Raw genomic sequence first — 13356 nt, forward strand, 5'->3', positions numbered from 1 at the left:
GTTCACTAACTAATCCATGATCCACTAACTAATTAGAGAATGTGAGCTTTAATTTCAAGAACTCTGGAGGCTGGAAGGATGAGTGATGAGGAGAAAGTATGGACTCCATTCTAAATATCAAGTGGCAGCTCCCTCCTTCCCAAGCAATGGAAGAGAAAAGCACAGAAGTGACGTGACAGGGTGAAGATTCTCAACATAGAAGGATTGCCTTTTAGGCAGTTAAGTTAGGTCAGGCCTTCAGATCTGACAGGACAGAGAAGTATCAGCAGAATCAGCTTCCTGGAAGTACAGGGGCTGAAGGTGACAGCAAGCCAGAGATGGAGACAAAATCAGAGAGAACACTGGACTTCAGCTGCCCTGTCCATATAACTTTAGCACACACCATTTTCTGTCCTGGCCAGAGAAACTGTCCTAACCAAAACATGCGTGCCTCTGAGATGTGAACCAGATTCCTTCACAATTCGGCCCTCAAAATTGGAGGGCAATCACCTTCTTTCTTATCAACTGAGAAAGAATGGGCTGAAAAAGAATTGTGAAATAAAATTAGAGCTAAAGAGCTCTAATTAGGAAATTAGGGTTAAAGCTAAGGAACTTCCCAAATTGGGCAGATGTTTCAACCAGAAGAGGTGGGAAAGAGGCTTCCATTAAGAGAGGGATCTCTCAATGTTTCTTCTTTTTTTCCCTCACTGTTTCTTGTCAACACGGTGACATATTTCACCTCTGCCTTCCCAGGCCCCCAACTTCTAACCTATTTTAAGAAAAGGAAAATTCACACACACACACACACACACACATACACTATTCATCTAGTCTAATCCCATTTATTTAACAAATGGGAAGGAACTTCCCTGGTGGTCAAGTGGTTAAGAATCCACCTGGCAATGAAGGGGATATAGGTCTGATCCCTGGTGCGGGAAGATTCCACATGCCTCCTTACACCTAAGTCCGTGTGCCACAGCTGCTGAAGCCCATGTGCCTGGAGTCTGTGCTCCACAACGAGAGAAGCCACCACAATGAGAGGCCCGTGCACCACACCCAGAGGGTAGCCCTGGCTTGCGGCAACTAGAGAAGGGTCCACGCATAGCAATGAAGACCCAGCGCAAAAATAAAATAAATAATTTTCTTTAAGTGGGAAAACTAAGCCTAGAAAAATTATGTGGTCCCACGGAAATTAAGAGACTGATCACCTACACACAGAGAGTAACAAAGCCAGGGCCAAGTCTCCTAACCCTTTCCCATTCTGTGTTGCTTTCTTTAATCACCAGTTCTGGCTTTTCTTCTCAATCTCATTCGTCTTGTTTTAATCCAATCTCATTTCTGCCTTACTCTACCCCTAGAGAGGTAAGAACAGGATATGTCTGCTCCATTCATTGTCTCAAAAGACCACCATTCTTCTCTCCCTGTCTTTCCCCTTGTTCCCCACTCCCAGCTTTCCCAGGCTTCTCCCAACCTCATCCCTCTCTCTTCAGCTTCCAAACTGCCCCTGCCTCTTGGAGACCCTTCCTCCTCACTCCCCTAACCCCACAACCCCTTCCGACAATCTCTGAGTTTGATAGAGACCAAAAAAAAAAAAAAAAACCCAATGCTTTGGCAGCGGGTGAAGGCTGGATGTGATCTGCCTCCTACAGGAATGCTATTTAAAGGGGCGGCCTCACAATCCTCTCCCTCCAAAGTGACAAGAGAAAAGCCTGCTCCTCAATCTCTCCAGAGCTGCAAACTCAGCTCAAGTTAACTTCTGACTTCCTCAACCTGCACCCTGGCCTGCTGCTCCTTTTTCCTATTCAGGTGGGAGGGAGAGGACTTGACAACTGAGGTGTGGGGGCTGAGGGGAGACTCATCTTCGTCTCCTTTGATGACAGGTACTTAGGAGGAGCAGGAGGCCCTGTGGGGCGGAGGACTGGAAGAACACTCTTCCCCCAACCACGTGAGTGACTTCAACCATGTGCCAGCTTCTTCTCAAAGTCGAACTTTGTTGGAAGAGAATTGATCTAGGCAAGAGGATCCAAAGTTCCAGAACTCTTGTCCCTAGCGGGGACCTCCTTCCCCTCTGGGTGTCCATGCTTAAACCACGGGTGTTCTTTTCCTCCCAGGCCAAGTGCCAAAGGGTGAGGCCCCCTTGGCCAGGCCCAGGGATGTCCCCCGACCCCTACCCCCTGCACATGAAGGCTACCCTCACCCACTCAGCCGACAGAACAGCGTGGTGAGGGAAACACTGTCTCTACTGCCCAGAGGAACAGGGGCTCCCCTGCAGGCATCTTACCCCAGGTCTGGTGGGAGGGCTAATTCTGTCTCATTGCCGCAAACAAGTTAATGGAGTTTTTAATGAAAACACTGCACTAATGAAAATGCTGAGGCTAGAACCTACTCTCTGCCTGCAAGACAAAACAATAGGGGTCAGAATTTCTTCTTGATATTCATTCCGCAGTTCCTTTTAGGCCTAAAGTGAGCTGGGGATCTGAGCATAGAAAGCAATTCATCATGGACTGTGTCCCAGATTGTAAGAGGTCAGAGACCCTCCTGGCTGAGGAAGGAAACTGCCTTAAATGCTGCTGCTGCTGCTAAGTCACTTCAGTCGTGTCCGACTCTGTGTAACCCCAGAGACGGCAGCCCACCAGGCTCCCCCATCCCTGGGATTCTCCAGGCAAGAGTACTGGAGTGAGTTGCCACTTCCTTCTCCAATGCATGAAAGTGAAAAGTGAAAGTGAAGTCGCTCAGCTGTGTCTGACTCTTAGCGACTCCATGGACTGCAGCCCACCAGGCTCCTCCGCCCATGAGATTTTCCAGGCAAGAGTACTGGAGTGGGGTGCCATTAAATGCTGATGGGTCCTGTTAACTCAGCCATCCTTCACCTCTAGACAGTCACCTTTTGTAAAGGCGGTCAAGGCCACATGTCCTCACCCTCTTCTATTTTTCTCCATCTAGGGTCTCTGGATTCTAACAACTAACTCTTCCCAGATAAAGAGGCAGTCGGGGCAGGTAGCAAAGGTCCAGGACTGAATGTCATCTTTGAGTCCCAGTTCCGAATGTACTGATATGCATGTGACCTTAAGTCATTTAACATCTCTGAATCTGCTTTCTGGCCTGAAATAGGAAAGCCTTCCCTGGCTATCCTGCAGAATTGTCTTAAGGTTGTGAGAGCACTTTGAAAAAGTATATGTGATAGAGAAGTGTGTGTGTGTGTGTGTGTGTGTGTGTGTGATGATATGTTTATAAAAAGACATTATATCACATGACAAAATTTTATAAAAGGAGAACAGATTTGCGTTGCCAAGGGCTAGGGAAGGGAAAGGGGATTGTGGGAGGGACATAACGAAACAATATGAGGAAGGCCCTGTAGTGATAAAACCATCCTATATCCTGACCATGGTGGCAGATGCCTGAACCTACACATGATAAAGCTGTACAGAACTAAATACACACAGTGAAATGAGTATAAATAAAACTGGAGAAATCTAAATAAGATCAATGAATTATGCCAATGCCAATATCCTGGCAATAGGGACAAGGAGATTTGGAGATTGGGGTTGATAAAGTGCTGTTGGCAACTTGTGATAAAAATATATGTATATATATATAAACATGAAAAAAAACTCCTGGCATAGGAGTTTTTACAGTGGCATAGGATAGTTTTGCAAGATGCTACCTTTGAGGAAAACGTAAAGGCACACAGGAACACCCAATATTATTTCTCAATAAAAACTGTAATTTAAAAAAAAGGTATTATATGTCTACTCTCTAGTCCCCTGCAGCAACTTGTCTTGCTGTCCTCTGTGACGTTCCTCTTAAGCATTCCTCATGCATATGGAAAAAGGATCTCTTGGCTCCTCAAACAGAGGATCCCAGCAGAGATATGAGTGAGTGCAAGGGGAGCTGCTCAGATACTTCTGAGCTTTCTCTTCTTCATCAACACTTCCCTCAGTCTCAGGAGGTCTGACCCCCATCACTCCTTAGAACCTAACATTCTTTCCATAGTGAGAAAGGACAATTAGCTGATGCATGGAGCAGGACCCTCCGATGCTTCTATCCTAAAGAGTAGATAATCGTTGCTAAGAAAAACTTGTGTATTAATTATGGGTGCCAAGTTTAATAAGTATTGACTAAGCCTGGGTCTCAAGAAATAATGATCAAACACACACACATCTAAAAACAGCTAACAAATAGCTTTAATGAACTCCGGATGGATTTGCTGAAAACCAAAAATTGCTTCCCTTTTATCCTGGAAGTATAGACATGACCCTAATTAATCAATTGGTTACTTATATTTGCCCATTCCAACCACTCCAGACCTGTGATATATATGATCTGTTGCTCCAGTCCTCCCTGGCACAGAAGTGATGGGTGGGGGGGGCCAGTGTTTCCTGCCAGGGAGTTAACTAAACCTCGCTTAATGCTATCTTAAATGCCTGGGGCTTTGTGACACTTGAAATTCTAATTAGTGCAGGAAAGGGCTAGGTTGAAACAGCTTGTACTCCCTCAAGTATACCCACTCTCAGGGCCCTGTAACCTAATGAGGTCTGTGAAATTTAAGATCCAGAAGAGAAATCCCTGCCTGGAGCAACAGCTGTACCCAGGATGACAAGGGGATTTGGGTTAAGTTAGTCCCTCCAGTTAGGAGGGAGAATACCCCCAAATGGTATGTGACGGAAGCTCGCGTGACACTGGTCCAATTGGTTGTCCTAGAATTACTCCGGACTGACCCTCTGCTCTGGTTTGTGGCGATGTCAAGGGAAAGAAGGAGGGGTTCGAGTTAGAGATGTGAGAACTTACAGTAGGGCAGGTGAGGTTGAGGGGGGAGAGTTGGGGCAGTGAAAATCGGGATCCCAACAGCACTTCCTCATTGCCCCTGCAAGCTGGAGAGCTGGAGGCAGACAAACAGACCTACGACTCCTAAAAGAGCCCCCACAAAGGAAAAAAGGGTTCCTCTGCTACTACTTGGCAGTGCAGTAGGAGCGGGCTGAATGCTTGCTGAACACATTTGGAAAAGGAAGAGAGATAATCGTCCTAATGAATGTGCAGGAGACAATAGCAGCTCCAGTGGGAGGGTTATAAGCTCATTATGGTTTAATATGATGATTGATCATCTCTGCCCGCCAACATTATCCTAGAATAGTGATGAAGGTCGGAGAGACCCATGCCAGTCAGAGCTCAAGCTCTAGTCCCCAGGAGATAGAAAACATACTTGAGGGTCACTTTTTTTTTTTTTTCATTGTAAAAATTCATACACCTGGCCCCAACACCATAACTCTTTCCATGAAAAAAGCCCTCCACCCCCTGCCCCAGTTGGCCCCAGTTCTCTATGATTTCTCAGCCCTGGGCTGTTTCTCCATCTCCCTCTTCACCAGTCTGGCTGATCCTCTCCCTGGTGACCCCACCTCATTCCCACCCTCTGAGAAAATAGCCACAGCTTCCAGTGCAGCACGGGTTTAGGTAGGTCCAAAGACCTTTCAGTGGGTACTGGCCGACACTCGGTTCAAGTGGAAGGCCCGGGAGACCTCCCGATAGGCATTTCGAAGCAGCACGTATGGGAAACAAGACTCCAGCATGTCCAGGGTCAGGAAAGAGGACTCCTCCACCACCTGGAAAAGAAAGGGCCAAGAGAGATGAGGACCCCAGGTAGGGCATCCACTGTGACACGCCGTTCCTCCTCATTGGGTTCCCTGGGCCCTCTGAGGCCCTCAGAGTTACAAGTAAACAGGGTACCAAGGCACTGCCACTCGATTCACTCTCAGAAAGCACTGTTCCCTTCAGCTCCATTATAACGACCCCTGAGCCCTTCCTCGGGGTTATATGCAGGGCTCAGAAGCAGAAGGCAGGAAAGAATCACTTCTCTAGGGCAGAAAAACTCTCTTCTCTCTCATTCTGGATGCTAAATGAGATGTGAGTGGGCAGCACAGATGCAGGTAAGAATGCATAAACGTGCTAATGACAAAGCTCTGCGGAGAAAAAAACAATTACCACTGCAGGCCAAGCAAGAGGGGCCCGGAACCCACATGGTTTAGGCTCCTCCCTCCCTCAGTACAGTGCTTGGGGAGCAGTACGGATGCTGTATAAAGGAGCAGGCATGATTAATTAGTTTAATTAGAAGGCCTGTGTGCTGTGGAAATCCCTGCAGCCCCCACAGCCAAGCAGAAAGACAGATCAAGACTCCTGGGTAAGACGGAGGGCAGGGGGCAGGGGGATATTACCGCAGAGCCGTACAGCCTAGCCTTGGGCCAGAGGGTTTCCTTCCCTGAAGAAGGAACGGGGTGTCTTTCCTTCCACACTCTCCTCATCCAAGAGGTTGTGGGACTAAAAAACACTCTGGAGAGAAGTATCCCATATCCTCTGGCATTTCACACAGATGGGCCACCCCAAATATGTCTGGGGTTTCAAGTCCTGAAAATTCACTCAGGAAAGAGATCTACCATCTCTATTCTAATGTTTTTCTCTCTCTGAAGCCCTTTTCAATTTTTAAAATTTGTAAGGTACTGCAATACTCAAACCATGCACACTCAGTACACACGACAGCCTCAGAAGAGCAGACATCACAGGCTGAAGGAGAGAAAATCCGCCCGTAAAACTGCAGCTCTGATCTCAGGTTGGATGGCAGAAAGGATTTCTTGGTAAGCAAGATTTTCAAAACCTTAAGCCAGTAAAGAGATAAGATCTCTTTCCCAGGATATGACCCTCGGGTACGGGGAAATGAGTGATGGCTTCAAGAAGGATCCACTGGTCCAAGACTTCTATTCTCTGCTCTGTTAAGCACAGAAAATCACAGGGCTCCCAACTGGAGGAAATTCATGGCAGTGGAAACAGCTCGGGAGTGAAAGCCAAGAAACGGGTTCTAGTCCCAAATCTGCCCATGTATTTCGGGGAGACCGTGGATGTTATCTTTGCCTCCCTCTCCTCAGTGTCCTCGCCTAGGAATGGTGAGGACTGGACTGACCACCAGCGTCTGATCTGTTTCTGACACTTAGGATTCCATGAGTCTATGAGAGTCATTCCTTGCCCCGTGAAACCCACACCAGGAAGTCTGCCAATAGTGGGGGTGGGCACTGCCCAGGCTTGACAGCCAAGACAGACCTCAGGGAGAGAAGTGCCTGAACAGGATTTGGGGCTACATGAGTAGCCTCTTTACGCAGAATACAGCTCCTTCCCTTCAGTCATTTCCAATTTCTCTGTGGAAACATTTGCATTTAAATTGCTTTGCAGCAGCTAGTCCCTCTGTCTCTTCCCTCCTATAAAAAAAAGTGCCGGGTCCTAGGGCTGTTCCAGCCACTCTGCAGGCCAGTGACGCCACAAGGGGCAGACACCTTGCCACACTTGGGGGGGTGGGGGGAAACGCAAAGCAGAGGGAGGAGGCAGGGCTGAGCAGCTGTACAGAATCCCCTCCAACCCCACAGAGGTGGGAACTGTCCAAGGACATGGAACAGGCGTGCCTAAATCATCCAGGAACTAAACTGAGCAGCAGAGAGAGGGAGCATTTGTTTAGCATCTATTATGTACCAGGCACTATTATATAAACTGTCTCATGAACCCTCACCCCTCTAGCATAAGGATGTGAAAGTGAAAGTCACTCAGTCCTGTCCAACTCTTGGCGACCCCATGGACTATACAGTCCACGGAATTCTCCAGGCCAGAATACTGGAGTGGATAGCCTTTCCCTTCTCCAGGGGATCTTCCCAACCCAGGGATCGAACCCAGGTCTCCCACGTTGCAGGCGGACTTTTTTACCAGCTGAATCACAAGGGAAGCCCAAGAATGCTGGAGTGGGTAGCCTATTCCTTCTCCAGCAGATCTTCCTGACCCAGGAATCGAACCAGGGTCTCCTGCATTGCAGGCGTATTCTTAACCAAGAATCCCTGAGCTATCAGGGAAGCGCATCATAAGGATAACTGCATGCTTTTAAGGCTAAAGAATCAGAGTCTCAGAAAGGTTAATTAACTTGCCCCAGGTATGTTGGGTTTCCCAGGTGGCTCAGCAGTAAAGAATCTGCCTGCCACACAGGAGCCACAGGAGACTTGGGTTCGATCCCTGGGTAGGGAGGATACTCTGGAGGAAGGCATGGCAACCCACTCCAGTATTCTTGCCTGGAGAATTCCATAGACAGAGGAGCCTGGCAGGCTATAGTCCACGGGGTGGCAAAGGGTCAGACACGACTGAAGTGACTTAGCGCGCCGCGCGCACACACACACACACACACACACACACACGCACGCACGCAGAGGTCATGCTGCTCTGAGACTGTGCTCTGTCGCCCTCCTTCGGCCCTCCTCAGCCTCCCCTGCCCTCTCACCTCCTCACCACACCCCCACAGCCTCATGTCCACATTCTCTTCTCTGCCTCATCATGACCCTTCATCAGCCCAACCTAGGCCTTTTCAAGCTAGAGAAACTGAGACACAGCACTCAGGGTCTGTGTATTCAAAGAAGGAGACCCAGAGTGGGTCCCAGGCACGCTCACCCCTAATTCTCGTGGGCCTGGCCGAGCGTGCAAATGGAAGCCCATACACCACATGATAAAATATTATATTCTTTCTTGCAACGTGTATTCATCCCTCAATATCATGGGGTACTGGCAGGGAATTGGTTCCCAGACCACCTGTGGAACCAATTCAGGGGAGATACCAGAATCTGTAGATGCCCAAGTAATTTTTATAAAAAAGCATAGTACCTGCATATACCTATGATATCCTCCCATATTCTTTAAATCATCTCTAGATTACTTATAACACCTAATACAACATAAACGTTATGTAAACAGTTATAAATACCATGTAAAGGCTATGTAAATAGTTGCTGTTGTGGGCAATTTGAAGTTTTGCTTTATGGACCTTTCTGGAATGTTTTTTTAAAATAGTTTCAATCCATGGTTGGTTGAATCCATAGCTGAGAACCTGTGGATATGGAGGGCTGAGTGTACCTTTACAATTTCATGGAAGACAGGTTTGAATTAAGAATTGTTAGACCCCTCAGAGTTCTGTACCAGAGAAGGGAGAAGGGAGGGAATCAGCCTCCAGCCTGGCACCCCTTCTCCTCCCACCCCAGTTTGGGGGGTTTGTAGACACACATAATCTTCCTGTCTGCACATCTAAACTCCAGCCACACATTCTATGGGCTCTAGAGCACAGTCTGCCTCAGTAGGATGGACTCGCATGCAGTACAAGCTCTACATGTGGGCTGGAGCTGCTCAGGAAAGAATTCTGAGGCCCGAGAAGTCTTTAGCGGGGGCTCTGAGGAGGGGCACAGGCTCAAGGTGGGCCTGTCCTCTCCCACAGGCCAGAGGAAGGGTCACATAAACCCAGGGTCCAGAGCAGGAGCCCCTCCTGCCCACCTTTAAGTGCAGAGCTAACCTGGGGAATCAAACTTTAGAACAAGAGTGAGTAAGCACGTTGAAGAGGGAAACAGGATCAAGAGTAAAAGATTTTTTAAAAGTTAACTGAGTCAGAGTTCCCAGAACTTTCTACCAAAGAAGGGGAAAGGCCAGAGCTTGGGAAACAGAAGAGATAGTAGGAGCTGCCTGATTCGTGTCCCACCAGGTTCCCTGCCTTACAACTTTTCAGCTAAAAATCCCTTCCCTCTTCTGGGCTCCCCTCCTCCTCCCCCAGTGGAACTCCCCCAGTTGAACCTTCTTCATGGTTCTCTTAAGGACAAGAAATACAGCAGTAGGAAGTGGCCAAGTAAAATCAAAGATGCATTGGACAGGTAGTTATAGATGAGGGACATCCCCATCCATGAGCTCATCCCCATGGTAGGGGTGAGCTGTTCCATCTTATCACACTCAAGAGCACTGCAGGGAAAGGGGCCCAGTCAGCTAGGGGCCAGGAAGACACTGTCCTGCAGAGAAATCCTCAAAGACTCTACCTTGGGATGACAGGACAAATCTAGAATGTTAACCAGAATGTGAGGATTGGACCCCTTCAGGCAGAATTAAATTCTTGGTTAATGTTTTTGGGTGATAACCACTGTAGGGAGCCAAGGACCCTATAGAGGATCCTCCCTCTGGCCCTATCTCTACGATCAACTTAGAGCAGATACATACCAAGCGCATGAGCAGAGAAATGGACTCCCGGTTTCTGGTTTTAAGCTTGTCAGTCTCTTGGCCCAGCTGCAGGAGGCTGACAGAAGCCACCTGTAAGGGAAAGATTTGTAAGGAAGCAGATTTTTATGAAGGTCAGAGTAGGACAGCCTCAGGCTACAGGAAGTCATGAGAAGATCAAGGAGGTGAGTTAAGAAGTGCTGGGAGGCTTGGGGTGGAAAAGCGGTGACTCCCCCAGGCTTCAGAGACACACTCTGCCTCCAAACTAGCCAGTGCAGGCAACAGCCGGTTGCCAGGGATGCTGGAGGAGAGGTAGAAAGAGGCCAAGAAAGAAACTGCAACAGAGGCAGGTAATACTGTATGCCAGGAGATTAATCTCTTTTCTGAGGCAGCCTCCAGACACCACTGTCATCAGACTGTTTACAGCTGACTCCCCACCCGACTAGAGACAGAGCTGGGCCGCTGACTCAGACAGTGCTTTTGGTATTCTCCTTCTGTCAACTCCCGAATGGCTGTCCTCTCCATTCACCTTCAGGTCCCCAGTAGATCAAAGAGAAAGAAAGAAATGTGACTAATTGCATCCCAGACCCAGATTACCTGTATTTAGCAAACGAGAGGGTAGAAGAGGCTCTACCTTCTTCTGGGGGTGGGGGTGACTCCCTTCTCACCCCATCTTAGAGATCTGGTGTGAATCCTCTTTATATCTCAGATGCTCGGAGCCCATTCTGTCTGGTCTGCTGTCCCAGTTTAAAGAGAGACCCTCTCACTAAGCTTCCAAGTCCCTGACATGTACTTCTTGGGACCAGGGTGTGACTCCCTAGAGAATATGATCTACTGTTTCCTCCTAAAAGGAGACAGATGAGGCTCTAGTTTTTAAATCAGAACCATGCTTTGCAAAAGAATAAGCTCCCTTCAAACTGGTGCTCTGTTAAAACCTAGAGGAGTAGGATGGAATGGGAAGGTGAGAAGGAGGTTCAAGAGGGAGGGGACATATGTACGTCTATGGCTAAATCATGTTGATGTATGGCAGAAGCCAACACAATATTGTAAAGTAATTATCCTCCAATTAAAAATAAATTAACTTTTTAAAAAAAAAGAATAAGCTCCCTATTGCTGAGAATGCTCAAGCAGTCAGCGGGCACTGGACTACATATCAAAGAGTATGAAAGAGATTCCTCCACGGAGGATTTAGAATGGAAAGCTCTGGGACCTCTCTGAACAGTGGAAAGAGATTACTTATTCTGTGTTTTTCCAGAGGCAAAGCTTAGATCAATAGTGAGAGTTGCAGGGAGTCAAACTTCGGCTAAAAATTTTTTTAACAACTTCTTTCAAACAAATTGAACATAACCTATAGTAAAATCAGCTTCCTGACTGTAAGTTCCAGTCCCTAGAAACCTAGACCAGGGGGCTCTCAAAATAAGATCCCAGGATGGGCAGCACCAACATTACCCAGGAACTTGCTAGAAATGCAAGATTTTCCAGCCCCACCATTAATCTACTGAATCAGAAATTCTCCATGTGATTCTGATTCACAATGAAGTCTGAGAATTTGAAAAAAGTTTGACTTTTTATCAGTATTAGAGGTGAAAGGGGCCTCATAGATGATAAAACTCAGTGTCTCGAGTCTGTATTTTAACAAACTCCTCAGGATATTGTAATGGACACCAAGGACCAAATCATGGATTTGGTTTAATATCTCTATTTAATAAATGGGAAAACTGTGGCCTCAAAAGTTTGGCTTTTCAGAGACCACGCAACTTCTCAGTGGCAGATCCAAAACTAAACTCAGATTTGCTAACTCTTAGTCCAGTACTCCTTCCAAATATCGGGTAGAAGTTGAAATACCAGCTGTTAGGGAGTTTAGAAGAAACCCCTGCCTTTCACAAAGCCGTCTCTCACCACTTAACGAGCAAGATGGGAGGTTAGACTCTGAGGCCTGCTCAATAATAACTGTCTATGGATTTAAGTCAAACCACTTGCCCCCAGACTTCACAATCGTCCGTCCATTCCTTATAACCTAGACCCACTCACCACGAGAAATTCCTTGAGGTGAGTTTCAATGTTCTTGTTGTAGACTGTGAAGAGGGCAGCAGATACCTGGATGATGGCTTTGGTCAAGCAGTGAATATTGTTGCTGTAACCTAGATTATTATTGACAGAGGGGGAGAGAAAGGAAAGGAAATTGAACCATGCCAGGTGACCCCAGCTGGTAACTTGCCATTTTTTCAGTCTGGGCCAGCCCTATGTGACACCAAAGGAGTAGGAGCCATTCGAGGATTAGGAGAAAGATAGACAGTCTGATGAAATTTCACCTGAATTTAATTTTACAGATTGTTTATTCTCAAGAGCTTTCTGAAACAGAACTTTGCATCTGAGTCCGAAGTCTGTATTTTCCAGATAGATGTCTCGGTCTCATCTCCCGCCCCCAGGACACTAACCTAAACCTACTCCTTACTTACCATCCTTCTCAATGCTGTAGAAGGAGGCAGCATCCATGGCAAGCAGCGGGAGGGAAACGGCCAGAAAGATCAAGAGCAGGCAGGCCACCTTATATTCTTCCTCAGGGGATGACAAATCTGGGAAAAGGAAAAGAGAGTAAGGTCATTAAACAGGAGCTTTCTTCCATGGGGTCCTACTTCACAGAATTCCTAGGAGGGTCCCATGAGAAAATATCTGTGAAAAGACTTTGTAGAGCATTATAGGCAAGTCATTACTGCTGCTAGTGAGAGGCCTGAGTCCTGGAGGCTTCCACTGGTGACTGAGCAGAGCTTTTGGCAAAGGGCTCAGCTGACACGCAGGCTGAGGGCACTCTGTCAGCTGCCTGATGGAGTGGAGAGGTGGGAGGGAGAGCAAAGACTTTCATCAAAGCCGAGAGAGAAGAGGGAAAGTCAGTCTGGCAATTCGAAAAGGCTTCATACCAACCCCCTGGTTCCATCCTATTCAGAGTGTGTGCAAGTATGAATGTGCTAATCAGAGGAAATGTGTAATGGAAATATAAGAGACAAGTGTGAGACCAGGGGAAGAAGTGAATGGTGTCAAGGTGATTAGAGGGGAGAGAGAGTAAGATCATTCTGGGGAACTGGGACACTATATACTATATAACTAGGCATGAAATCATGTCTGTTTCCCTCAGTGTTTCATCTGCATTAATCTTATTTCCCCAACAAGACTGTAAGTTCCTTGGAGCACTTGCTGAGCACCAGACTCACTTAATACTTTTTAGCTGATTGACAGATCAACTGGTTGGAACCTGACTAGAAATCGAAATTGCCTGTGGAAGTATTTTCTGGGGATTAGGGACTGTGCTTTAAGTCCTTCCTTAGCTCCCAGTTTCTACCC

At 47.2% G+C, this 13356-nt stretch overlaps 1 protein-coding gene across 2 annotated transcripts in view; it reads right to left on the reverse strand.

Moving 5' to 3' along the window:
• Nucleotides 1–4141: 4141 nt before the first annotated feature.
• Nucleotides 4142–13356, reverse strand: part of NCKAP1L (NCK associated protein 1 like) — a 45343-nt gene continuing 36128 nt past the window's right edge. Inside the window, exons 28-31 of one of the 2 annotated variants that reach the window (XM_070788983.1) lie at nucleotides 12477–12593; nucleotides 12049–12158; nucleotides 10021–10110; nucleotides 4142–5576 (exon numbers count right to left, since the gene is read on the reverse strand). In XM_070788983.1, coding sequence (XP_070645084.1) covers nucleotides 5445–5576; nucleotides 10021–10110; nucleotides 12049–12158; nucleotides 12477–12593 — 449 coding nt within the window. In that variant the 3' untranslated portion in view covers nucleotides 4142–5444. Of the gene's footprint in view, nucleotides 5577–10020; nucleotides 10111–12042; nucleotides 12159–12476; nucleotides 12594–13356 lie in introns of those variants that run through there. The other variant, XR_011566541.1, reaches the window with a different exon arrangement.

Source organism: Bos indicus, chromosome 5 (genome assembly GCF_029378745.1).
Source record: "Bos indicus isolate NIAB-ARS_2022 breed Sahiwal x Tharparkar chromosome 5, NIAB-ARS_B.indTharparkar_mat_pri_1.0, whole genome shotgun sequence".
Lineage (NCBI taxonomy): Eukaryota > Metazoa > Chordata > Mammalia > Artiodactyla > Bovidae > Bos > Bos indicus.